General features: G+C 49.7%; 9 protein-coding genes across 9 annotated transcripts; 6 read left to right on the top strand and 3 right to left on the bottom strand.

The window, feature by feature from the left end:
- Nucleotides 1–750: 750 nt before the first annotated feature.
- Nucleotides 751–2,309, top strand: N7518_009325 (betaine-aldehyde dehydrogenase; the record flags this gene model as incomplete). Its single annotated transcript, XM_057190252.1, has 2 exons — nucleotides 751–1,232; nucleotides 1,295–2,309. The coding sequence occupies 2 exons, from the start codon at nucleotides 751–753 to the stop codon at nucleotides 2,307–2,309; spliced, it is 1,497 nt and encodes a 498-aa protein (XP_057037908.1).
- A 497-nt stretch (nucleotides 2,310–2,806) lies between these two features.
- N7518_009326 (uncharacterized protein) lies at nucleotides 2,807–4,688 on the bottom strand (the record flags this gene model as incomplete). Its single annotated transcript, XM_057190253.1, has 4 exons — nucleotides 2,807–3,676; nucleotides 3,729–3,877; nucleotides 3,932–3,993; nucleotides 4,657–4,688. 4 exons carry the CDS (start codon nucleotides 4,686–4,688, stop codon nucleotides 2,807–2,809), a joined length of 1,113 nt encoding a protein of 370 aa, XP_057037909.1.
- A 463-nt stretch (nucleotides 4,689–5,151) lies between these two features.
- Nucleotides 5,152–8,252, top strand: N7518_009327 (putative beta-N-acetylglucosaminidase; the record flags this gene model as incomplete). The annotated part of the gene is made up of 4 exons (XM_057190254.1): nucleotides 5,152–5,201; nucleotides 5,396–5,514; nucleotides 5,574–8,086; nucleotides 8,142–8,252. 4 exons carry the CDS (start codon nucleotides 5,152–5,154, stop codon nucleotides 8,250–8,252), a joined length of 2,793 nt encoding a protein of 930 aa, XP_057037910.1.
- Nucleotides 8,253–11,047: 2,795 nt separating this feature from the next.
- N7518_009328 (NDT80/PhoG-like DNA-binding family protein) lies at nucleotides 11,048–12,914 on the top strand (the record flags this gene model as incomplete). The annotated part of the gene is made up of 2 exons (XM_057190255.1): nucleotides 11,048–11,196; nucleotides 11,288–12,914. The coding sequence occupies 2 exons, from the start codon at nucleotides 11,048–11,050 to the stop codon at nucleotides 12,912–12,914; spliced, it is 1,776 nt and encodes a 591-aa protein (XP_057037911.1).
- A 677-nt stretch (nucleotides 12,915–13,591) lies between these two features.
- N7518_009329 (cleavage/polyadenylation factor CFT1) lies at nucleotides 13,592–18,103 on the bottom strand (the record flags this gene model as incomplete). The annotated part of the gene is made up of 7 exons (XM_057190256.1): nucleotides 13,592–14,675; nucleotides 14,731–14,806; nucleotides 14,860–15,058; nucleotides 15,118–15,480; nucleotides 15,536–15,703; nucleotides 15,756–16,069; nucleotides 16,129–18,103. The coding sequence occupies 7 exons, from the start codon at nucleotides 18,101–18,103 to the stop codon at nucleotides 13,592–13,594; spliced, it is 4,179 nt and encodes a 1,392-aa protein (XP_057037912.1).
- Nucleotides 18,104–18,659: 556 nt separating this feature from the next.
- Nucleotides 18,660–20,536, top strand: N7518_009330 (uncharacterized protein; the record flags this gene model as incomplete). The annotated part of the gene is made up of 3 exons (XM_057190257.1): nucleotides 18,660–19,209; nucleotides 19,270–20,277; nucleotides 20,352–20,536. The coding sequence occupies 3 exons, from the start codon at nucleotides 18,660–18,662 to the stop codon at nucleotides 20,534–20,536; spliced, it is 1,743 nt and encodes a 580-aa protein (XP_057037913.1).
- A 326-nt stretch (nucleotides 20,537–20,862) lies between these two features.
- N7518_009331 (uncharacterized protein) lies at nucleotides 20,863–21,522 on the bottom strand (the record flags this gene model as incomplete). The annotated part of the gene is made up of 4 exons (XM_057190258.1): nucleotides 20,863–20,927; nucleotides 20,985–21,049; nucleotides 21,109–21,167; nucleotides 21,220–21,522. The coding sequence occupies 4 exons, from the start codon at nucleotides 21,520–21,522 to the stop codon at nucleotides 20,863–20,865; spliced, it is 492 nt and encodes a 163-aa protein (XP_057037914.1).
- Nucleotides 21,523–21,963: 441 nt separating this feature from the next.
- Nucleotides 21,964–23,605, top strand: N7518_009332 (Atg14 domain-containing protein; the record flags this gene model as incomplete). Its single annotated transcript, XM_057190259.1, has 2 exons — nucleotides 21,964–22,612; nucleotides 22,665–23,605. The coding sequence occupies 2 exons, from the start codon at nucleotides 21,964–21,966 to the stop codon at nucleotides 23,603–23,605; spliced, it is 1,590 nt and encodes a 529-aa protein (XP_057037915.1).
- Nucleotides 23,606–23,955: 350 nt separating this feature from the next.
- On the top strand, nucleotides 23,956–25,455 carry N7518_009333 (putative ZIP family zinc transporter; the record flags this gene model as incomplete). Its single annotated transcript, XM_057190260.1, has 3 exons — nucleotides 23,956–24,001; nucleotides 24,056–24,235; nucleotides 24,296–25,455. 3 exons carry the CDS (start codon nucleotides 23,956–23,958, stop codon nucleotides 25,453–25,455), a joined length of 1,386 nt encoding a protein of 461 aa, XP_057037916.1.
- Between the last annotated feature and the right edge of the window lie 63 nt (nucleotides 25,456–25,518).

A 25,518-nucleotide genomic window follows, 5' to 3' on the forward strand; every position in this document is an offset into this window, starting at 1 on the left:
TTTGGAGAAGATTGGAGAAGAAAGGACGGTCTCTAAAAGAGAAATATCCAAACTGTTCGGAGGGTGGTCTGATCGGATAAAACCTTTCGATCCAATCTCCAAGGATTGCTCAGCTTCGTCCAAACCTTTTTTCGGGATTTTTTTTTTTTTTTTTTTTTTTTTTTTTCTTTTTCTTTCCCGTCAGACTCAGCGAATCTTGGGGTCTCTGAGTGGTGGCGATCACTAAAAGTGGAGAGAAGTCGAGATGAGCCGGATAATGAGGTCCACCGACTCTTACCAGCCGAGTATCAGCCCTTTATCGGCATACTTCCTGTATTCGAGTTAATCTCGGCAGATTGGAGAAAAGAGGAGGCCGGTCCATGATAGGAATTCGCTTCCGATGTGCGATTCCGTAGATAGAGCGTCGACTTTCCCGCTGGCGAAGAAATGCCTTTCTTAGTATGAACTTCCCGGGGACTTTCTAACCGGAGAGAGCAAGAAGAAGAAGCTCAAAGGCCAAAAGATAACAACCCCGCGCCAGGACGATGCCGTTTCAGCCACCGTCAGCCGCTGACGGGGATGGCGTACTTGGTACTTGGATGTTACGTACTAGTTATGCTATGCGGCCGAGTACCGAGTACATAAAACCGGAAAGGATTACATAGCTCCGCTTTTTCCCTTTTGTGGAATTATAAGGCGGTGTGTGTTATTTCCGCCTCTCTTATCTTCTATTGTAGCTTTCTACATAGCTGGAAAATCATATACACAATCATGTCGCTCTCTTTCCCTCCTCGTCAGCTCTATTATGACGGTAAGGTCCAAGCAGCGACCTCCGGCAAGTCATTCCAGACTATCAATCCCGCCACGGCAACTCCGTTGGCCGACATCCAGATTGCCTCCAACGCGGACGTTGATGCCGCTATTAATGCTGCCCATCGCGCATTCCCCTCGTGGGCGCAGACCCCGCTGATTGGTCGCGCCCGAATTCTCCAAAAGGCCGCTGCATTGCTACGGGACCGGAACGATGAAATTGCGCGCATCGAGACTTTGGACTCCGGCAAGGCTTATACTGAGACTAGTACTGTCGACGTCACGACTGGCGCCGATGTTTTGGAGTACTATGCCAACTTCATTGGCGGCGGTGGCCTCAACGGCGAAACTACTCAACTCCGCGAGGATGCCTGGGTATACACCAAAAAGTCCCCTCTGGGTGTGTGTGCCGGCATTGGTGCTTGGAACTACCCCATCCAGATGTAATTTCTCCGATCCTGCGTTTGCGACAGTAGAGAAAAAGAAGCTGACTAGATATCTTTAGTGCCCTCTGGAAATCTGCTGCTTGTTTGGCCGCCGGTAACACAATGATCTATAAACCCAGTGAATACACCCCGCTTCACGGTCAGACCCTTGCAGAAATCTACACCGAGGCCGGCCTTCCCGACGGTGTCTTCAATGTGATCAACGGTGCCGGTGATGTCGGCGCCTATCTGACTGGCCACCCACTCATCGCCAAGGTCTCCTTCACCGGCCAAGTGGCAACCGGTATGAAGGTCGCAGGCACTGCTTCGGGCAACATGAAATACGTGACAATGGAGCTGGGCGGCAAGAGTCCCTTGATTGTCTGCCCAGACGCTGAGCTGGAAAGCGCCGTCAATGGCGCCATGATGGCCAACTTCTACAGCACAGGTCAGGTCTGCACCAACGGCACCCGGGTCTTCGTCCCGCGCGCCATGAAGGCTGCTTTCGAGAAGAGCCTGCTCGAGAAGATCCAATATGTGCGGGCTGGCCCGCTCTTTGACGAGCAGACCAACTTCGGTCCTCTCAGCTCCAAAGCCCACTACGACAAGGTCGTTGCATACATTCGCCACGGTATTGAGTCTGACCGCGCCACCCTGCTCTGTGGCGGTGTCGAGAAGCCCTCGGTGCCCAAGGATCTGCAGGCCGGTTTCTGGGTCCAGCCGACCATCTTCACCGATTGCACTGACTCCATGACAATCGTTAAACAGGAGATCTTCGGTCCCGTTATGTCCATCCTGTACTATGACACCGTCGAGGAGGCCGTGCGACGCGCCAACACCACTGAACTCGGTCTCGCTGCTGGTGTCTTCACTAAGGATTTGAACCAGGCGCACCGCGTCATTGACCAGCTGCAGGCTGGTATTACCTGGGTGAACACGTGGGGCGAGAGCCCTGCTGAGATGGCCGTCGGTGGCTGGAAGAAGAGCGGTCTGGGCGTGGAGAATGGTCGCCGCGGTATTGAGGCTTGGCTGCAGAACAAGAGCACTCTTGTTGATATGAGCGGTACTGTGGTCAGTGTCTTCGCCAAGCTATAATGTTAATATATCATGCAGTACGACCCAAAAGCAAGGAGAATAAAAATGTACAGAATATACAATTTGAGCGACACACAAGCATATTCTAGTTCTTTCTGTATCTTTAATCTATTACTCGAGCATCTATAACTATATATCCGTGCTGAAAGTCTACACACCGTCAAACTGCCCTCTTTAAAGTATATATATCCTGAATGACACGCAGAAACATGAAAATTTAAATTAATTGTACACACTTTAAATTATCATAGCTAAATGTTTGATATCACTGACTCCTAGAAAACGCATTGCATCTCATCTATCAAGTCGGGAATAATCGAAATGACCAGCGAAACTCCTTAAATAACACCCATGGATCCTGTAAGCCAAACCAGTAAAACAGACCCATGCATATATGATTTGCAGAGACAGAACCCATATTTCTGTTCTCTCACAAAAAGATTTTTAAAAAAGAAAAACCCCGAATTAAAATGCCAAAAGTGTAGAGGTGTTCCCCATCAGAGTGTGGTAACTCTGGTGCCCATGCGGTCAAACATAAGGTCGCCTTTCAGTGCACCGTCGATACCGCCAATGGCCGAATCGACCAGGCGCGAGGACATGCTATCTGGGGTGAGCTCCTCATCCTCCAATGCGCGGCGGTGCAGCTCAGTGTTGATGCGGAGGTCCTTGGGCACCTTTTCGGGAGTGCCATCGGGAGTAGGCTGCTGGGACTTGGGCGTCTTAACTTGTACTGGGGCCGGGACGTAGGTCCGAGGACGGTAAACGAGAGCGGGTCCCTGGGTGCGGGCATCGGTGCCGGCCTGCTCGATCGATTCGAAGTACCGCACGGTCTTGACCTTGAGTTCGAGAGTGGCGTCGCGATCGCAGACGACGAGCGGGTGCTGGTGCAGCTGCAGAGCGGAGAGGGTCCACATGTGATTCACGCCTTCCTCGAGGCCCTTCTGCACGGCAATAGCCTTGTGCGCTCCGGTGGCTACAATCACCACTTCGCGGGAATCCATGATGGTTTGAATACCGACAGTCATAGCCATGCGGGGTACCTTGTCCGTGTCACCGCCGAAGAAGCGGGAGTTTGCCAGGATGGTGTCGTAGGCCAGTGTCTTGACGCGCGTCCGACTGGTCAGCGAGGAGCCCGGCTCGTTGAACGCGATGTGGCCGTCTGGTCCGACTCCGCCCAGGAAGAGCTCGATTCCACCGTAGCGCGCGATCCGTGCTTCGAATGATGCACACTCAGCTACAAGATCGGTCGCGTTGCCGTCCAGGATGTTAATGTTCTGCGGTGGGATGTCCACGTGGGAAAAGAAGTGCTTGTACATGAAGCTATGGTAGGACTCGGGGTGATCGCGAGGCAGCCCGACATATTCATCCTGTATTTGAGGTTAGTGGGCTGTTTTCCCCCGTGATTGGTTTTGCGCCTACCATGTTGAAAGTCACGACATTCTTGAAGGAGATCTCGCCGGCGCGATGACGCTGGACGAGGATCTTGTAGATGAGCTCGGGGCTGCTGCCAGTAGGCAGACCAAGCACGAATGGCTGCTCGGGCGTCGGGCTAAACAGCTTGATGCGGCCTTGGAAGAGTTAGTCTCAGCATTGGCGCATCGAGGATCTCGGCTGCGGCTTACTGATAATGTAGTCTGCAATGTATACAGACACATCACGAGGATCTTCTCTGATAATGACACGCCTATCGAGAAGCAGGTTAGTATAGAACCAGAAGGCGACACATAGAAGAAGTCACACACATTATTACGTCACGGGTCTTTGGATTGGAGTAGGGCTGAGGAGTATGGGAGAAGAAGAAAGGAAGAGGAGAAAGTTGGCATCAAGAGGAAAGAAAAGAGACCATTCGATAAGGTTAAAGGAATCCTATGGGTTACAGTCTGGGTGGAGTGTACGACAGTGACAGCAAAGAACGTCGTATAGAAAGCCACGTGCAAGACGGTTGCCCCTATCTAACTAGAGGGTTGACGTCTGCGGGCTACCGCATCCTGGACAGATAGCCGTTAACTTCATTCGGCCGATTCCACGGTTTGATTATCAATGTCCACTCGGGTGTATTCCATGTGGCTCAACAATCAAGCCCAAAGTGACATGACGCCGGAAAAAAAGGACGTGGGCGTTGTGATTGGAGTATGGAGCTCCATAGCCCACATGGTGGTTTGAAGGTTCCATTGCGAAGTGTAGGAGTTGCATCCGGTGGTGTCGGTACGAAGCTGGAGAATATCGTGTCCAGTGCAACCTTGGACGTTGTAGCGTCGTAGCCGTTGCAAGTATGACAGTGGTATTGGTATTGGTATTGGTATGTATGGCACGTGACGGGGAATGGATCCGGAAAACGGTTACATACAGAACACGTGATGGTACTTCGGGTGTATACATTAGTGGATCGAAATGTTCTCATGTGTCAATCATCTACGCTATATAACTATGTAGATGTATGGCTATAAATCGTGTTCTTTATATTCACACCTCCCAGGTCCCAGGCTCTGAATATCCAAGCTCTGAATATAAATCTTACATAACTATGTACATAATAGAAATGCCAAGATCCCGTGACCCTTCAGCGGGGAATACTAAGCTCCTATCTCCTTATCTCTCGCCTTATCTCTCTGGTCCCGACTCTTCCCCAACATTTGCGGCTCCGGGGGAGAAAGACAAAGCTCCCGAGGTCCAATTTTGACTCCTGCAACCCTTTAACCCTCCCTTGTCACCTGACTACGCGTGCACTGGCTTCATATTCCGTACCTGTCAGACGTTTACGGTGTCCACACCTTGGATCCCCCGACACTGCACCCTCTGTATCCTACCTCTCTGGGCCGCTACAGGCATTCCTCCTCGGGCCATGGCCCGGAAAGAGGGCATGCTGCCCCCGGGCTGGGAGGACCTAGATAGGTGTGTCGATCTACTGTTTTCGCTTGGCTCGTCCCCTATTGGCGTTAACCCTCGCCCCATTCCTTCCCCCCCCTAAAATCTGCCTGTTGGGGTATCTCCCTTCAATGTGGAACCTAACTGTCAATCTGGGGAGCGTCATGTAGACTATTTCCACTTTAGGAAATTTGATACCGGAGTACGCTGACATGGCACAGACAGATGGGTCAGCTCTTTATGATGGGCTTTGATGGGACTTCGGTCAATCCACAGATTCGATCACTCATTGAGAATTACCACTTGGGTACCGTGATGCTATCTGCTAAAAATCTGAAATGTATCTTTAAAAAGGCTCTTTGTCACTAGCTACTTAGACAGTCACTGACACGTTTACAGCGGCCGAGGATGCAACCAGATTGGTTCTGGAATTACAGACCATTGCGCGTGATGCAGGCCATCCTGTTCCGTTACTAATTGCCTTGGACCAGGAGAATGGTGGCGTCAACAGTTTGTATGATGAGATATATATCCGCCAATTTCCTAGTACCATGGGCATTGCAGCTACTGGGTCCAAGTCATTAGCGCACGAGGTGGCTGTCGCGACAGCACAGGAGCTCAAGGCCGTTGGGGTCAATTGGATCTTGGGCCCCGTTTTGGATGTTTTGACCAATGTGCGAAATCAACCACTAGGCGTTCGTACCGCTGGCGATGATCCCCAAGAGGCGTCTCAATATGGGGTCCAGTTCATGAAAGGGTATCAAGAAGCAGGTTTAGTGACTTGTGGAAAACACTTTCCGTCCTATGGTAATTTGGAATTTCTCGGCTCCCCGACGGATATTCCAATTATTACGGAATCCCTGGAGCAACTCAGCCTCAACGCGCTTGTGCCCTTTCGCAACGCTATCAACCAGGGCCTGGATGCCATGATAGTGGGAGGTGTCTCATTGTCATCGGCCGGGATGAACGTGATGCACGCGTGCCTGAGTGATCAGGTGGTCAACGAGCTATTGAGAAAGGATCTCCAGTTTCAAGGGGTGGTCGTTTCCGAATGCTTGGAGATGGAGGCGCTCACACATAACATTGGAGTAGGAGGTGGCACAGTGATGGCGAAGAACGCCGGCTGCGACGTCATGCTTTTATGTCGGTCATTTCCAGTCCAGCAGGAAGCCATCAACGGGTTGAAACTCGGCGTGGAGAACGGTATCATCAGCCGTCAGCGAATTGAACAATCGTTGCGCCGCGTTTTGGATTTGAAGGCGCGGTGTACTTCGTGGGAACAGGCACTGAACCCTCCGGGGCTTTCTTCACTTACACAGATGCAACCCTCGCATACCAACCTTTCCACCCGAGCCTACAACTCTTCCATCACAGTGATGAGAGATAAGAATAATTTACTTCCGTTGTCCAATGTCATCGAGCCAGACGAGGAACTTTTGCTTCTGACGCCGCTGGTCAAGCCACTCCCAACATCAGCGGTTTCTCTCTCGGTCGCAGAGTCTGCGCGTGGGTCACTGGATCCATTATGCTCGGAACGAACCTCCTCGATTCTGAGTGGAGAGGGGGTCTTCAAAGAACTTGGACGATCACTCTCGCGGCAGAGGAACGGGCGCGTGTTGCACACCTCCTATACTTCCAATGGCGTGCGTCCCATCCACGACGACCTCATTCAAAGAGCGAGTGCTGTAGTAGTTGTCACGGCCGATGCCAATCGCAATCTCTACCAGCAAGGGTTCTCAAAACACGTCGCCATGATCTGCCAATCGCAGTATACCCCATCTGGCGAACGTCGGGCGAAACCATTGATTGTGGTGGCAGTTAGCTCGCCATATGATTTTGCCATGGATTCTTCGATTAGTACTTACATATGCACGTATGACTTCACGGAAACAGCCCTCCAGGCATTGGTCAAGGTCTTGTATGGCGACTTGACACCTTCAGCGGCCTTGCCCGGCTCCATTGGGCGAACGCAGAAGATTCATCAGTCTCGACAGCACTGGCTTGTCGAGAATTGGAACGAGGATCGCGACTTTTTCGCGCTGGATGCCCTGCTCGACACTATCCGTGCCGACTGTACACTAGGCCAGCCGTCAGAACTTCTTGGAGCTACCGCTAACAGCTTCTTGCTCCGGAAGGAGGATATTGACGAAGCCCATTTTGTTGTCCGGAACAGTAGCACGCATGCCCTCTACGGGTTCTGCGCGACCTACTTCTTTCGATCAACAGGCACCGGCGTGATTGCATGTCTGATCGTAGACCCATCTCGAAGGAAACTCTCAATCGGACATTCTCTTCACAGCCGTGCGATTCGGACTCTGCTCCAGCGGACCGGGATGAAACGCTTCCAGCTAGGATCCCGATTACCAGGGATCTACCTTGGCATCCCGACCGTCAACCCGGTGGAGCGCAAGCGGCTGCGGCAATGGTTCGCGAACATGGGGTGGAACACGGCGCTTTCGCGACCAGTGTGCAGCGTGATCATGCGCAACCTGTCGACATGGGTGCCGCCCGAGGGGCTCACGGCGACTCTGCAGAGTGCCGAGGTCACATACGACCTCGTATATGGCTGGGACTTTGCGCCCGCGATTCTCGACCACATCAAAACGTATGCGCGGCAGGGCGTGGCCGACATCTACCGCATGGCTCTGGGAGGGGCGCCTAATTGCGGGATCATCCGGGCCAAGCGGCCCTCCGACGGGGTTATACTCGGGAGTATCGTGATTTACAATGAGCGATCCGCTTTGGCGGAGCACATGCCCGTGTTGCGCGCCACCCAGGCTTCCGTCGGAGGCATTTCGTCTCCGGTGATTTCTCCTTGTGGCGAACATTACTCTACGGTAATGCAGGGCCTGGTCCTGCTAGCTATCAAGCAGATCCGGAAGCTGAGTGCCGATGCCGTGGTTATGGACTGTGTATGTTTTTTTTGGCTTGTTCCTTTTCCCCGGTTATCTTCTAACACTGAAATAGGTCGATGGTGACGGCAACTTCGACAATCTCTCGATGATGGGCTTCACTATGCTACATAGTTTTGAGGAAGTGAACTGTGACGCCGCTTCGTGGACGATGATGCACGCGTAGAAGACTCTTGATCAACTTGATTCGATTCTGCTTTGATTTTCTTTTTTCGTTTCTGTTCGCGTTTATGATATCCATATCGCATTGGGTTTGGGATCTATTCTATCCAGTTTTCTTTTTCTTCTTCATTTCCTCCATCTTTGTTTCACCCGATCCAGTAACGGTTTCTTCCGAGGAGTTTCTTTTCACACATCTTTGATTCTTGGGCAGTTAGGTCTGGGGTAGGACAGAAAGTCAGTCCTGGCGTCATTTGGTCCAAACAAATACATCTATGATCACAGGCATATACAGATAGAACTGCAATTGGGATATTCTATATGTATGTATGTATGTATGTATGTATGTATGTATGTATGTTGTATACAATATCTACTCGGCTATGAGTTCCTTCATTCAACCTGTGGGGAAATTGAGATCAATTCTAATTCCCTTTAGCTTTCCCAAGGCATCACAATTAAACCTTGAGCTCTGATTGGTCCGGAGCTCCGTTGGACGTCCTTCGCACAGGCACATCTTCTGGGTTTTAGGGCTTCGAACGGAACTCCGCTTTGGCGCACTTTAGGTAAAAGGAAAAAAAGAACAGGGTCTGTGTGAGAGAGTATTGTGTCTTGGTCTTTGTCATTTCCAATGTGACGTTAGAAGGGAATGGGTATATAAAGAGACTATTTCTCCTCTCTTCAATGTGTTTTCTATATTTTCTATACTCCGTACTCCTACTCCGTATACAATCCAACAATCGAACCCCCAAACGGGTTCCTCAGGCCTTGGGTCCAAACTTTGACCCGGGCAAATGAGTTTCATTGGCTCAGAGTTTCGAACCAATTTAGTTTTCTGTTTGCGTCAAAAACCCCTCGGTTGTACAAGCGGAGCTTCTCTTTTTTTTTTTTTTGGCTGAAACTGAACTGGGAGTCTGCTATGTTGTAAAGGTCTACATTTCTGGTCTCCGATCCCCCGGAATATTGCAGAGATATCTTTCAGGTACGGAGTACAGTGATACATATTGTATGAAGCTTTTCGGGATCTCAGGCCCAAACCCAAAGGTTAGATCGGCACCGTTGAAAGCCCAGGGCTGGAGCTTCCAACCTTGGAACCTTCGAACCTTCTAAGGCTAGAACCTTGGAACGAGGACGTCATGTCCGTGGATGGCTCCCGTGGAAAGAAACCTTGATATACTTTGTAGGCTGCATCGGGAAACGTGCCGGAAGAAGAATTAGAAGGAATTGCCTCGGTAATAATCGAATCGGGTAAATGCACAGACTTCTCCATTGGCTCACATGCGAAAACCGCGGAAGCTTCTCTTTTTCTCTCGCCACTCTCTTACCGTCTGACATCCCCTGGACCAGGCTGTATGTTGTATCTCCTTCCACAATGGATTTTATTTTATTTAAATCTCGATGGTGAGAGAAGAAAAAAAAAAAGTGCAGGCACTTACTGTACGGAGTAGATAGGGCACTATCTACAAGTATTACTCCGGAGTAAGTACGGAGTGTACTTATCTAAGTATTACATGCATGATAACATTGCCGATTACAGATTGCAGATTGCAGATTATCATTGCCGTTTTCAGTGGGGCGCTAATAGCCAAAGTACAGGGTCCAGCAGAGTACTCCGTACGGGGGGCACCGCTTTCTGATCCAATGCGCCGCATATTCTGATTGGATGTCCGTTGGCCCCTACAGATGCATGTCAGACGGCCGATGATGATCATCCTTGAGGCGATTATGATCGCATTAAGTGATACAATTGGAGGTACATGGCTTGATTGGAATACTGCGAGTATAGACAACTATTAATCTAGTCAACCCTTTACAGACACGGTGCACCATTACTCATCCTTATCCTAATCCAAGGATAGTGAGTTACTGAAAATAATATTATTATTAATATGTGGCGTTTTCAGGAGGGTGGACCCGAAGCAGTAGTACCTTAATAGGCAGGTGGGTATGCATTAAAGTGGATTTAATCTCAGGTTATAGTTAGTTACCTGTCCTTGTAGTATCCGAAGATGTACTCTGTACGGAGTACTCCGTGGACAATGAATGCTATATTGGGAGTGATCATATATAAAAAGAATTCACCTTGATCTTCAGGGCCTGGGGGGAATGATTGCCGAGAGCCGGCGATCAAGTCTTACCCCATCGGTGCTGAGGAATTTGGATATTAATTGCCATTGGATATGAGCGTCTGAGATACTCCGTCCTACTCCGTACTCTATATCTAAAACCGACTAAACCAATTAATCAAAAGGGAATTTCGAATAAAACATTAAACATTTAAACATTAAAAACCCTTTTCTATAAAATCAAATAATAAGGTGACTGACTCAGCGGCGAGTCAGCGCTGCGTTCGTTCTCCGCAAAAACCGCGGCTCCACTATTCCCCGAATCCGTTGATCGTTTGGGTGCAGGTCGAGATTCCTCTCTCTTTCTCCCGGCTCTGGTCACTTGCTCTTCTTTCTTTCCTCTATTGTCTCCGTCTAATACCTCGCCCTCCTCCTCTCCTCACTCTCCTCGCTCTCCACTGACCTTTCCATTTCCGTCTCAAATGTCCTCTCCGCCTTCACTCCCGCCTTAGCCTATCTTTCCGCTCCGTTGCTTGCAGCATTCCCCAGGTCTTGCCTACTCGTCCTTGGCTTATCTTCGTCTCACCTCTTTCTCTTGTCCTTTTCCTCCCTTTATTCTGCTTCCTTCTTCTCCTCTGTCTCTCGTTCGACTGCCTTTATATAGAAGAGGCAATCCTATACTTCTTCCTTCCCCGCATCGTCTACGGGTGTGTGTCTCCGTATCGCACCTCTTACCATGGAGGGCTTCGACACTATGGCGATGCCACCATACATGGCCAGTCCATTGTCCCTGGGGAATTTGCAGAGTACCGACTATCTCAATGCGATGTCCGGCCTGGATCTACCCGATCACCGTTCCAACTTCGATTCCGAGACCTTTGTGAGGTGGGTGATAAGATCTCCAAGTGGGACGAGAGGGGTGGATCATCCACTCCGCTCGACTGGGAAATGGTTGGGCTAATTTGATATACATTAGTGAGGATCTCGCTACCTTCGCGCCTCCTACTCTGGCACATCAACTGAGGCGTTTCTCTTCCGCATACGATGACCCTTTCACCGAGATGGTGGCGCCCTTTGACCCAGCGCCCCAGGAACAACCCCAGGACTCATCGATCGACCACAACAACAAGCTGTTAAGCTTTTCGCTACCGGTGTATCACTTTACGCTCCTCGACTATTCCATGCGCCGAACCTCCTTATCGGTGTCCGCGCAGTTACATGGAATGTTTTTTCTCGCCGAGTCCCCCTATACAACATCCCCTTCGGAAAATGCCCCGCCGCAACAAGGTGCCGAGTTGACGTGTTATCGTCGCAATTTGTTTCAAATTACCGGTTCGGTAACTTTGCCCCGCGGGATGCGCTATATCATGACCGACCAAGGCGATCGAATTCCCATCCTCGCCCAGGAACTCACCGTATCAGCCACCGAATCTGTGGAAGGAAACCCGGTGAAGATTATCTCAGTGCCATGGAAGACCCCCTCAGCGGCGGCCGCTAATTCTGGCACGGCGCTCGAGGAGAACAACCCTAGTACTGGCGCTAAGATCGAGAAGGAGCCTCCCCCAATTCCCTTGGACATCATGGCGGGTCAGGATCTGGACTCGGACTACGCTACCTTCCCTATCGCTTGGAAACGTCTACAATTCCGTGTTGCGACCGCCAACAATGGTCGCCGAAAGGAGCTACAGCAACACTTCGTCGTCCGACTCAAGGTGGTCGCGACTTTATCCACGGGTGCGAAGATCTCCATCTCCGAGGTGCAGTCAGGCCCCGTCATCGTTCGTGGCCGCAGCCCACGCAACTTCCAGTCACGCAAAGATCTCCCCCTCAGTGGGAGTGCTGCCGCTTCCCGAAAGAATCAGGCCAACTCCTCGAATTCCGCCGTGAACCGCACGCCAACCAGCGACTCCGTCCCGCGGCGTGCCAGCGTGACTCCAGCCAAGACAAAGACAGCCGCGCAGAGCAGCTCTCCTGAAACAACGTCTGTTCCCCCGCCGAGCATTATGCAGCAGAGCAAAGCGACACCGGATTGGACCCCTATCCCACAGTCCACGTCGAACAATGTCATGTCTCATGCCCCGAAGTCCATGTTCTGTCAATCCAGCCCGGAGCAACTCTCCCAGGCGACGGACTCACATCGTCGAGTCAATTCCACGACAGCGGCCGCTGCACCGATCAATCTGTCATTGTTAGACGAGGAAGAGAGCGGTGACCATAACCTCCATCTTGAGCAAAAGATGGTGTCCCCTTTCGCTGCCGAGTTGTCACATCAGCGATCCCTGAGTCTTGACCAGTCGGTCCCGCCTTCTAAGATGCGCAAGCTCTCGCATGCTATCTCCCAGACCCCCTCGCGGAGCGTTGCTTCATCCATGCCGTTGCTAGAGACTGCCAACCTGCCCCAGTCATTCGCATCGTCGCTCCCCTTCCCGAACGAAAACGATGATCTTCTCTATGAGTACTTCCCCCTCGGCATGGATGAATGGCAAGCCCCTGTCGACGCTGTCTATCGACCACATGTAGTGCATCACACCAACATGCCGGAGATGAAATTTGTGGCCAGAGGTCGGAATAAGCGGTACTTTACCGCAGAAGATGTGTTCTAAACTCCCCAGCACTGGGATGCTGGGGTAATGGCGCTGGGTGGCGTTTGTCCTTTTCCTTCTCGCATCTGCATTATCACCCTGGGGTTGGTGTTTCTTGACGTTTTTTTAGACTTGGCTTTGTGTTTGCCCATGGAACACGAAGCACAAAATATGGTTGACTCCAAGCTGACATGCTGAATGTGTTACTGATATTGACGCTCATGGGAGGCACGGATGATTTCAAGCATTTGATTCTTATCTTTGAATTCGAATCGTGCAAGGCGAGAATGGCGAATGCGGTGTTTTGTCTTGATTTATCTCTTTTGTTTTGTGGATTTAGGGATTGGCTGGGTTTTTGGATTTACTTGGATTTACTTGGATTACCCACGTTGGACTGGATTGGGATTGGCACTGGGGTCTCTTTTTTTTCTATCTCTGTCTCCTTTTGTGTGGTTTAGTTATATCCCATTGTGTTATGATATTACGCTATTTACTTGATCTCGTGGCCGAGAGAACTTCAGCTATACATGTTCTCGTGCCATCAATATATTGAAATCCTATCTTGGGCTGACCCTTCTCTTTTATATTACGGAGACGTAGACATAATAGAATCAAATTGCAAGAGTAAGCTCACCCAGTGAGTCAGTTTTTGGAATTTCCCTCTAAACTAATGCACCGAAAGGCGTCTGTTGCCGGCATCATAAATAGCCGAGTCCATCACCGCCAATGGTCTCCAGATCAGCCCTGATCTCCCACTCCGCCGCGCCGACCCGACCCGCAATCTCAGCCTGCCGCTGCTTGCCCATATTCAGCCATAGACGCAATAGATTGCCATCAACCATACCCCGGCCCGCAGCGCCGTCACTTTCAATCGCCCGGAAAGCACGCGGGTTCAGACCGGCAGGGTGGTCGACGGTGTTGATCAGCTGAGACTGTAGTGCCGACAGTCGACGGTATGTCTCCTCAGCCACTGATGTCACAAGCGCCAAAGACCCGTTTTGCGAAGTGATGAGAACCTGATGTCTGGCGAAGGTCTCATCCACGTCCATTGCTTCTTCGGATGACTCGGCGAGTTCCGATGAAACTGCTGTGCGAGGTAGAAGCGTTACCGATGATGCGAAATTGCCGGTGTAGAATTTGCTTCGGCTGAGGAGTCGATCGCCGTTGGAGGACTTGGGGTCTTCGGGGTCGTATTGCAGGACGTGCAGGTTGCAGTCGCTGTCGGCGACTAGCATGTACAGCTTGTTCCCGTCCGGGAGGAAGTCCGCTGCCACCACCTCCAGGTATTCGGGGTCCTTGCCGAAGAGTGTCATTCTATATGGCTCCTCTGAGTAGCCGGCGAACCAGAGTCCTTTTACGGCATCTCCTAGGATAACCATGCCGGTACCCTTGAGTTCCTTTGCGACATCGACGTAGCATTGCATGTCCATAAATGCAACAGGAAGAAGGCTCCCGTCTTCCTTGAGACCTCGGACCATGCACTTCTGTCCCTGGGCGACGATTATGAAGCCTTGACCACCGATACCAGACAGCGCGGTCACTGCACCCTTCACTGACTCCTTGCCAATTACCTTGAGTTTGCGGCCTGTCTCTGGCTTTTCGGGGTCCGGAGCCACTTGGATCACATCAAAGACATAGATCGTCCCGCGAGCTGGCATATCTTCCCCTTTAGCAATCGCGGTTCCGACGACGATTAGATCCCTCCGCTCGTGCGTATTCTCCGAGACCTCAATGTTCACGTTTTTCACCGCGGTCACCTGCTCATCGGGATCCAGAGGGTAACTATAAATATTAGTATTCGGACTCGTCATGACTCGAGCTTTGTGGGCGTTTTTACCTGTCAATGATGGTCCATGTCTTAGGACTGACGACCTTGATGCTACTTTCGGGAATTTTCGGACAGAATGATAACTCTTAGGATTAAATTAGCACAGCATGATGGGAAACGCTTGAAGCAAACACGAACCTTCATTCCGCCACTCAGGGTGCAGGTCATCCCCCTCCGGCAACTTGAAGTCTCCTTGGTGGCTTGTGCCGAGAACATACGTCTCAGAAGACGTCGAGTAGGCCAAGAAATCGACCTGCTCTTCAATTGGAATCTTGCGCAATGTCCACGGATAGTCAAATTGGGTTTGGGAAGGTAGTTGACAAACCCGGATACAGCTCTACAAAGAGAGAATTAGTGAATGTACATGGCATCACAACTCCGAATGAATAATCTTACCTGGGAATCAACGTAAATGAACCCATTTTCACAGCCAGTGTTGGCCGAATCAAAGTAACTTAGCCAACGTGTAAAGCCTCCTCGAAGACGAATGATGTGCGGTGAGCTCTTTGCTGTCCTAAAGACAAAGCTTGATGAAGCTCCCGGCATAAAGATGGTGCTAAACCCTGAGATATTAGGAAGAACCCTCAGCGGTCTCAATCGCTGTTGCTTCGGTATTTGAGAGGATACCTCCCCTGAACTTTTTGGCAGGACATGATTTGACTCTCGGAATAATTGCAAGCGACGAGACGACTCATGGCCAGCTTTTGCCGGGATCAGGCTTGGTTTGTAGAACACGAGATCGTCATTTTCGGTTCGAACCTAAATGCATGAGTTAGAGAGCAGAGAAAGCCATGGACTGACAAGAGGTTCTTACAATCAGATAAGGTGAAATACTAGAACTATCACCAAGATTGGCAACCACAAATTCTGTCAGTATTTCCCGAGTATTAGATCGTTTGGGCGGCTCGGTCGATAATACGGGTGGTAGGCAGTCGACGCCTTCAATTATCGCGATCAACTTCATGTCAGAAAGTCGGAAAATCTGTATTGCAAGTCAGAACCAACGCCTGAAATTCCTGGTCGCGACGACCTACCGATAGCTTATACTCCAGATTCAATAGTAATAGAATCATTTCGCCTTCTGGAGAGTCCTTCGACGATGAGCCTGCAACGCTGAATGACTGTGAATTATCGTGATAAAGGCATCCGGAGCGCCATTGTGACAAGCTAATCTCATCTGAAAGCGGAACTTCATCGAGGTCACCACTCTTATCCGCCTGCAGAAGCAATACCGATGAATCATCCCGAATAATCACAAGATAAGGATCAACAAAGCTTGCGCTCACAGCCGCACGCTCATCACTGGTGTCTTCATCCCAAACGGGGTAAATCTGTGACAATCCGAGATCTGTAGAGTTTCACAATTAGCTTATGCAATGTTTGCTAGCACGCTAAAGTGGAATGTACCTATGTCGTAGCTTCTGACTTCATTCTGCAGGACCTGAACCAGACGAGTACCCCCTGCCAAAGACCCAATATCAACCGTGCAATCTTCATTTGGGTTGAACTCGGGTGCTTTGAAAGGCTTCAAGCTTTGTTCTTCCACGACGAAGAGCTCGTTCACCTCCTGCTCCGAATCCGTAGACCGAGAGATAATCACATATTGACAGGAGGGATTGTCTGTGCTGGGAGCCCCTCTCTTTTTTGTGACACTAGCTGACCAAACACCATCCGCATCATCGACTTTCAGAGACATGATAGTCAAAGGATCAATTTCACGCTTAATGACTACCAAGCCGCCGCCTCTATCTGAACCCTGAGATGCCACCAAGTCCAGTTCTGCGGCAACGGTTTCACTTGGAGATTGGCTTTTGCCATTCTTATTCGAGAAAGCTTTGCCCAAAGTGATGTCCCTCAGTGGCCCAATGCTAGACAGTTGATCGTTCAGTCGAAAGTTATAAAATTCGGGGGTTGAGTTGTCGGTTCCCATGCGATTATCGACTTGTGTCGACCCAGGCGCAGAGGAATAAAGGTCATCATCCTCCATCTGGTCATCATCTTCCGACAGATCATCAAGACCATCGGCTGCTTGTTTTGATTCAAGTCGAGATTTTTTAGTGGAAGCGGATGAATGCGACCATTCTAGGAGCACCGAGTCGGCATCTTCGCTGCCGATGAAGACGTTTCGATCCCCGAGACAAGTGGAGCATGAGGCGGCCGACTTCAGAATATCTCCACCTGCATGCGCTGGAAGGGGGTGAACAGTGATACCGGAGACAGATCGACCATCAAGTTTGAATTTGATTAGTGCCATGTCGCCGGATGCAAGTGCCAGGAGCAGGTCACCGCTATCACCACCAAGTCGCTCAACCACGCAGCGTTCGAGGCGGAATGCCAAGTCCGATTGGTCGGTCATTGAAAATGAAGAAACCTGCCTGGAAAATTCGTTGACTCCCACCGCATTGGTTTTACCGGCTTGGTCCACATGAACAATCTCATTTGAGCCAAGGAGCAAGGCACCTCCTACTGGAAGTGGGAGTGCCACGACCTTGAATAGATCACTAGGAAGACGAGATACCGAAAGAAGGGTGGTAGAAGCTCGCTGCTCAAGGTCCAGTGTAAACACAGCATAGAATACCACGTCCTTTCTTTCATGAAGAAGAGCAGTGGAGGTTGCGACTTGAGAATATAGAATACCAAACGTCGGCTCCCTGTATTCGTATAGGAACGCGAGACTTATAGGGTGCAGCAATGAAGGATCCAAGGCAGTTAATGGCAGGACGAAAGAGGAGGAGTAGGGTGTTTGGTGTGCTGGTTCTTCTTTGCCATTCTCGATCTGCGCTCCTCCGCGAGAGTTCTGATTTTGGCGTTCTCCGTCGAGCTCTGAATCGTAGTCATCCATTACCAAGTCATCGCCCGCCTGATGAAAGGGCAAAATAGCAAGGTTGCGAATTCCAAAGTTGAACACCGCGCATCTACTGCTTGGGTCAACGCTCAGAATGCTCCCACACCGGCTCAGGTCAGGCACCCAGGGGCTGCGGGTCAGATCATCCCGCTCATAGTAATGGATGGAAATTGTTGAGATTCCATGACGCTCAGGGTCCCACTCAATCAAGCTAAGCTTGGCATTGCGGACTGCAATCAATATGGCTTCTCCGCCACTCTTGGTATTCAAGATTTTGACTCGGCTTAAATCAGTCACAGTTCCGGATAGCGGGTATTCTTTTTCCAGTACTAATTTTGTTTCTGGCTGAGAAAATTGTGAAGAATGAGGCTCTGAATCTTCCGTCTGTGGTTGAGAGGAGGTGACCTTAACGAGAGAGAAAACCTGCAATAGAGAGGTTCTGACAACAATCAAATTGCTGGCGGTTGCTGAGATGAAAGGAACTGCCAAAGCATGGGTGACCCCCGTAGGGGGTAAAAGCTCCGTGTAGCACTGCATTTGAAGTTTTCGTCCACCGTCAAAGCTCGTGAAAGGCTTGATACTGCTAGAGAACCGCTAATGAGCTAAATTGTGTTTTTGATATGGCCTGAGATGCACATTGCAATTGCAAACCTAGGGGAAAAACTGGGAATGTGAAGCTTTGAAAAAAAAAAGAGATGACACAGATAAAAGTTTCAATATTAAAACGAGAAGCGATCAAGATCAAGATCCAGATTGACCTCTGTCTTGTGCAGTCAAGTTTGTAGCTCCTTCGAAGCGGAAGCAAAGCGGAGACAGAAGCGGGTCAGCTGACTGGCTTGGCAGAATCAAGCGGTCAATATATTCTGCTGGATAAATAATACCGCCCTTGGCTGTAGATGCCTAAAAATGGGTTAGCGTCAAACGATCGATGACGACACAGGCGATCGCCAGCTTCCGGAAGGGAAGATCATTTTTCTTGTTTTGATATTTGGTGTTATTGTAAAGTTTCATTCCTCGCATCATTCCTTCAGTATTTTGCTAGGAGTGTTGATGCAGACCTCAATCTGCATAGTGTGAACTGCTATCCTTCAATATGGCACTCCTTCAGACTTCCCTCATCTGGGCTGTGTATGGGGTGGTGGTAGCTATTCTACTGGCAGTGGCGTCAGTGTTTATCTACGTCTATCAAACTCCCCGTGACCGTTCTCCTTCAGTCACTCTGGCTTGCATTATATCGATTACTAGTCTTCTCGCAACAGTGCTCTTGCTGCCGGTCGATGTCGCTTTGGTATCATCGACTACATCGTCCGAGTTAGGCCAGCGAAAGGACTGGGCAACACAGGATGTAGTGGACAGAATCACTTATTCCTTGACCGTCATCTACTATCTTCTCTACTCTTTGGATGCCTTGCTCTGTCTTCTGATCATCCCCTTCACATATTTCTGGTATGAAGAATATGATGAGGTTGCGACCGAGGAGGGGGACCAAAATTTGGGCCAACGGATTTGGGGTGCCCTCAAATACACACTCTCGTTCTTTGCAGTCGTCGTGATCTTGTTCTTAGTTGGCTTCTTCGTCCCAGTGTCACGAGGAAAGAATGATATGGATCTGGATTACTTCAGGCGCTTACTGACTGAAAATCGTGAGTATTCGAGTATTGTGACGTGTGACACAAATGTGAAGCTGACATAACTCCGAAAAGATGGGGAGCGTGCTCTCACCTTTGCTCTCGGTCTGTTGATGACAATTGGGCTCTGTCTTTATGTCTTATACACATCCGTGGGACTGGCCCTTCTGCCAATCAGTTTGATCAAGACTGCACCATCAATCTCTAGTGCTACCCTGCGAGCGAGCACCACACAACAACTTGACGTAAACCAGGAGCGGCAACGGCAGCTTGAGGGACGATGTGCCGGAGATCCCGACCTTCTGTCCTCCAAGGACCGTCGAGAACTTGATACACTAGTGCGGGAAGAAAGGACCCTGATTCGGCGCCAACGCCTAGCCGAAGAATCCCAAGGTGGAGGCCGCAGCTGGTTGATAAGGGCATGGTACAAACTTGGAGCAGTATTCCGTCCCTTCAAGCTCCTGGGGGGCATCTTGCTGCTATTCATTGCTTTCTTAACGTGGGTATCCATGCTCTTGACCGCAATTGACAAAGCAAAGAATTCGATTTGCAAGCATCGTTGTGGATACATCCTCGCACATGTCAACATCTTTAATCCCGTCAACTGGGCACTTGTTAAATCTGCCAGGTTCTTTCCCATTGACTATGCCATATTTACTGCACTTGTATTGCTATTTTTTTGCAGTTCTGTGGTTGGAATCGCCGTGGTCGGAATCCGCTTCCTATGGGTCAGGATTTTCCAAATCAGAAACGGCCACACATCTCCCCAGGCTCTACTCTTGGCCACCGCTATGTTGATGCTGATCATTTTAGCGCTGAATTATTCGATCTCAATGATAGTCGCGCCCCAGTATGCGACATTTGGGCCACAGACATTCTGCGATCGCGCTCCGGGAGCCTTCATTGGAAAGCCAGATTGTTCAAACACCAAAGAACTTATCAAGCCATGCTCAGAGTTAGCGAAGAATCCTGCTGCGCAGCAAGTCTGCACACCAAGTGTCGTGAGCACCTTCTTGAACCGGGTCACCCTGAACTACCCATTCTTTGGAGTGGTGTTCTTTTGGGCTCAGTTCTTCTTCCTAGGTAAGTCTCAATCTTGTCTTGTTGCATTCCTACCAGAGTTCCATGTTCGCGTTGATCTAACACCAACATCACAGGCTTATATCTAATTGTCTTTGTTACTTCCCTTCTCCGTTCACCTCAGTTAGATGAAGCGCAACTCGACGACGATGCAGAGGAAGCTGAGGAAGAAGGTTTATTGGCCAACACCGGCAGACGCTTCAACGCCAGCTGGCAAGATATCACAGGGAGAGCTGCCCGGAGTGACCGCCCCCGGGAATAATCACCGAGGCCTTAAAATGATAGTGACTAGAGTCCAGAGCCTCGTATTCTCCCAGATTACCAACCTGTAATTCTTTTGCCTGCAATAATGATTGGTGATATTCCTAGCAGTCCCATTTGAATGACTCCAATAATATCAACTGTCTCTTTTTGTAGTACTTTCATTTTTCAATGATTTGATCTTTTTCTTTTTAGGCCATCATAGGTGAGACACACTGGATAGCTTCTTGCATACTGGTGCAATTTCTGTCTTGAAGATCGATTCTCAGATGAGAAGGGATGGGGTAACATAAACTCATAATCATAAATATCGTGTCAATCATTTGCTCAAATCTTCATTTGATCGTTTAGCAAGGCAAGGGCATTTTGGAAAGCCTTTATTACTTCCTCATCTTTAGACAGATCAGCGAACAGTCCTTGTTTTCAAGTCACAAGGACAAGAGACTTACAATGCTTCTTTTTGTTTTCCACATTGACTTCGGAATTTTGAACGTGCTGCATTTGGGTTTTGAACCTGTAGAGAATTAATTATACGTTCATTGATATCTTAGACCAAAGCTGGATTGATCGAACCTTTTCAAAGCCCTGTTCTCATCTTGCGAAACAGTAGTTTGAGACCATGCCATGAAAGCCTACCGATTGCTCAGACACAAAATTGCAAGTAGAACATGCTTTAAGACTTACTTCAAGAAGCTTGGCTGTTTCAACACGAATATTCTCTTCTACTCGGCCGTGTTCGTCCATTGCATCGGCATATTTCCCCTGGAGTTGTTCCCAATTGCAGTCCTCCAGCCCTTGTGTCAACCTAGAAGCAAATGGGGCTTCATCATGGATAGGTGTAGATGCCAGATCTTCGACCGGTAATTGAGGGCTTCTGTTCTCTTGGGAGCTCCCACTGCCCGTAGGGCTTTTGCTTCCTTGGCTGACACGGGGTGACATTGTCCCCCGTCGAGGGATTTTGCTGGTCCTGTTTGGTGTTGACTGCATACTGGATTTGCTGACTCGATATGATGAGGTGTCAAAACAAAGCCATATCAAGACCGATGATTGTTTCAGTAGAATTTAGAAGTCACTTTTGTTTCGATTCGTGAATGTTCCAGATGCCCTTCCTTATCCAAAATGAGAGATAAGATTGCGATAACGGAGCGTCAGGTGACGACAGGTGCATGTGAACATCATCCCGTCTTTTCTTCACTTCCTTTCTCTAAAAGATTGGCTAAAGGTGATGTCTTGAGGCCCGTCATATCCTCTATATCAACGTATTATTTGAGTCATGTGGGATTCATATCTCTTTGACGACCCCTTCTCACTCCTCTATATGGTTCTCGGTGGCGACTCAAGTAGCACCCATAATTATCCTGGAACGCAACATGGAAATGCCCCTTACGCCCTCAAAGAACAGCTGAAAATAAAATCAAATTGTCTACGATGAGCTGTTCCATATGCTCGCGTGCCCCTCATTCCCGCCTTTCTTTCCACTGTCCGACATGTGCCCGCAATCAGCTATATCAACTACGAATCGACAGCACTCAAGTTCTTCTAGAGAAAGAAGTCCTTGGAAAGCAGATCGAGACCGCTGTTACCTGCGGTAGCTCGTGGGATGAGCCTTCCCCGCACGGACAAGACCTGCTCGATACGGACAAAGCTTGCTCTCCTCGCTGGGTCCTCCAAACGATAAGCACTAGACATGCAGTGTCTTTGGCAAAGAGACAATTGGTTTCACATCAGCTTGAGGCTTTGAAATTAGAGGTCGAAGCCAAAAAAGCCGAGATTGCCAAGCAAAAAGAAGCCCTAGCACGCAGACGGTCAGATGCTGAATCTGCCAACTTTCAACTAGAAGAGCGGGAGACTGGAATCCTGGCGGGCGTTCAAAATACCAGCAAACGGGTGGGGCACGTTTGGCATTCCCTCCATAGCAAGACGGCGGAGTCACGTATTTATCTTTGTCGAGAAGTCGCCAATCTCTATGGCCTGCGGAAGGCGACGAAGAAGGGCCAAGGTCGGGAGACTTATGTGCTTGGATGTGGTTTGATCGTTGACTTGAGAGATATGAACGGCAAGTTTCCACAGTCCCGAGGTCGCTTTCAAGCAGTTATTCATCTCGTGGCGTACTAACAGGGCGAGTACAGGTATTCCACAAGAACAGATATCCACGTCTTTTTCTAACATCGCTCATCTTCTGATCATTGTCTCACACTATCTCTCCTTGAGACTTCCCGCCGAAATTACACTGCCCCACAAAAACTATCCTGTACCTACGATCTACACCCCCTCGGCATCATATCGCTCGCGCAACGGTCATGATGGAGCTGATTACCAGTCTTCGTCGAGCCCGGCTGCATCGAGGACGGTGGACCCGCGCACCCACACATCACGCCCGCGGCCTCTCTTCATTGATAAGCCTCTGTCCCGGTTAGCGAAAGAAGATCCCGCAACATACGCCTTCTTTCTTGAAGGAGCCACCCTCTTGGCATGGAATGTTGCATGGTTATGTCGAACACAAGGGATAAACCTCTCATCGGACTCCTGGGAGGAAGTTTGCGACATTGGAAAGAGCTTGTGGCAACTGCTGGTAGCTCCGCCAGCCCACCCTTCAACTCTGATGCGAGTCTTTGCCGGCCGAGACACACAGACACAAATGAAATCTGCCAAAGACTCTCCCAGAACCACGATTCAGCGGACAACTTCCTTTCCCATGTTGGGTCACTATTCTCATGGCACGGCACATTCTTTCCTGGGAGCATCGGAAGGAGTTGAGTTCATGCGAATATGGAAACTCCCAACCCCAACCAGGATCGTAGATAAATTGAAATCCAATCTTCTAGGGGAAATGGCCAGTGCGGAATGGGAATTGCTAGAAGAAAAAGAATGGGATGATACGGTCATGGATTCCCCTCAGCCATCTGTTCCGCAAAGCCCCAAGGCCATGGGCTCTCAATTCGGATCGGTGGAAACAGAGAGAACTTCAAAAACACGTTCTAGGACTCAAGGCCAGGATGCCTCTTCCTCACGACCCAAAGGTACCAAGGGATGGACTAAGGTAGCAGATAGAGGACATGGAGCCTCCTAAGATGTTATTTTATCTAATCAGATCACTTCTCGGCAACTTCACTGCAATAAATCACAGGACTCGTCTTGCCCACGTGCGTAGTATGTATGACTAAGCGAAAGGGGGAGCCCCGGAGTTCAAGACTCACTGGATCGCGTCTGAAAAACCACCGTCTGGCCTTTTTATTTTAAAATAATATCTCTGCTGGCTTTGTTGTCTTTCTGATCGACTATCTCGTGTGGTCTCATCTTTGTCTTGACCCAATTGCGTCACTATACCTATATCTCTTCGACAGTCACCCGGCCTACGAACAATTCCCCTCTCCAACTGGGGATGTGGTTACAGCTCAACAAATTCGAGACTATAACAAAATGCAGAATGCCCAAGACTGGCAGACTGCGAAGGATTTACCCTCAGGTTAGCTATCTTTGCAAATTGATCGTGAGCGGTTTCTTACTATGTTTCGAGTAGACTTGAAGCGTGCCCTCTCCGCAATCTCAGAAATCCCCGATACTCTCTTGCGAGCAGAACTTCTTCGGCGAGGTGGAGCTTCAGATGATACACCGGCATGTGGATCTAAACAGCGGGGGAAATATAACACCCCGTTGCATGTCATGGCACTGTTCCTCATCCTAGGGCTGAGTACATTCGGTATGCACTGGCTTCTCTCGGCTCTCTGACTGGCCATTGCTAATGCTGGGATTACAATAGCTTGCTCTTTTCCGGTTCTGGCGCGCCGTTTCCCTCGTCTTCCGATTCCCCGTCGGTTCCTCTTCATATCGAGACATTTTGGAACGGGTGTGTTGATTGCGACGGCATTCGTACATCTGCTCCCCACAGCATTTGTCTCTCTGACCGATCCATGTCTCCCTCGATTTTGGAGTCAAACATATCGTGCTATGCCAGGGTTTGTTGCAATGATATCGGTCTTTGCCGTCGTTATCGTGGAAATGTTCTTTGCAATGAAAGGCGCCAAGCACGTGCATGGAAGCGAATATGATAATCTCATTGGCGAGGTTAGGCGTGGCTCAATACGTGACGGGGGGGACGCAGATATTGACTACTCGGGCCTAGGGGCCCGGCAGGTTTCAGATAATCTCAATCTAGATAGCATGGGACACAACTCCAAGTTGCGGACGACGAGAGCTTCAAGCTCGTCCCATGAATCGGACCACCTTCACCTGGCGGACTCATCACCGGATAAAGAGGACGATGAAGATGACCTTGATGGACTGGATGACTACATGGATGACGACGGACTTATCAGTGGACAAGCTCATTCTGCGCAGTCACAGCCTGTCCACCGGCATCGATCCCGTGTAAGCGAAAGCCACCGTCAGCAGACCGACACAGATGTGCCAATCCAGAATCCGCAACGTCAGCTTCTACAGTGCCTCCTCTTGGAAGCTGGCATTTTGTTTCACAGCATCTTCATCGGCATGGCGCTCAGTGTTGCGACTGGCACCTCCTTTGTCGTTCTGTTAATTGCAATCAGTTTTCATCAGACCTTTGAAGGGTTTGCCCTAGGATCTCGGATTGCGTCGCTCATACCGGATCTGTTCGCGCCGAATTCAATGAAACCATGGCTTATGTCACTAGCATACGGAACGACAACTCCTCTTGGCCAGGCTATCGGTTTGGTTCTACACAATCTCTACGATCCTGGCAGCGCAACAGGTTTGCTAATGGTTGGCATCACCAATGCCATTAGCAGCGGTCTTTTGCTCTTCGCGGGCCTGGTGGAACTCCTCGCCGAGGACTTCTTGAGTGAGTCGAGTTATGAGACCCTCAAGGGCAGACGACGCGTTGAGGCATGTGTTTCTGTTGCCTGCGGTGCTCTCCTCATGGCATTCGTCGGAGCCTTTGCTTGAAAGCATTAGTTCTTGTTTTGTGGGGTTTCTCAATTATAATGTCTGATAGATTAACGACGCATG

This window comes from Penicillium psychrosexuale, assembly GCF_028828465.1.
Source record: "Penicillium psychrosexuale strain IBT 29551 chromosome Unknown utg000005l, whole genome shotgun sequence".
Taxonomy (NCBI): domain Eukaryota; kingdom Fungi; phylum Ascomycota; class Eurotiomycetes; order Eurotiales; family Aspergillaceae; genus Penicillium; species Penicillium psychrosexuale.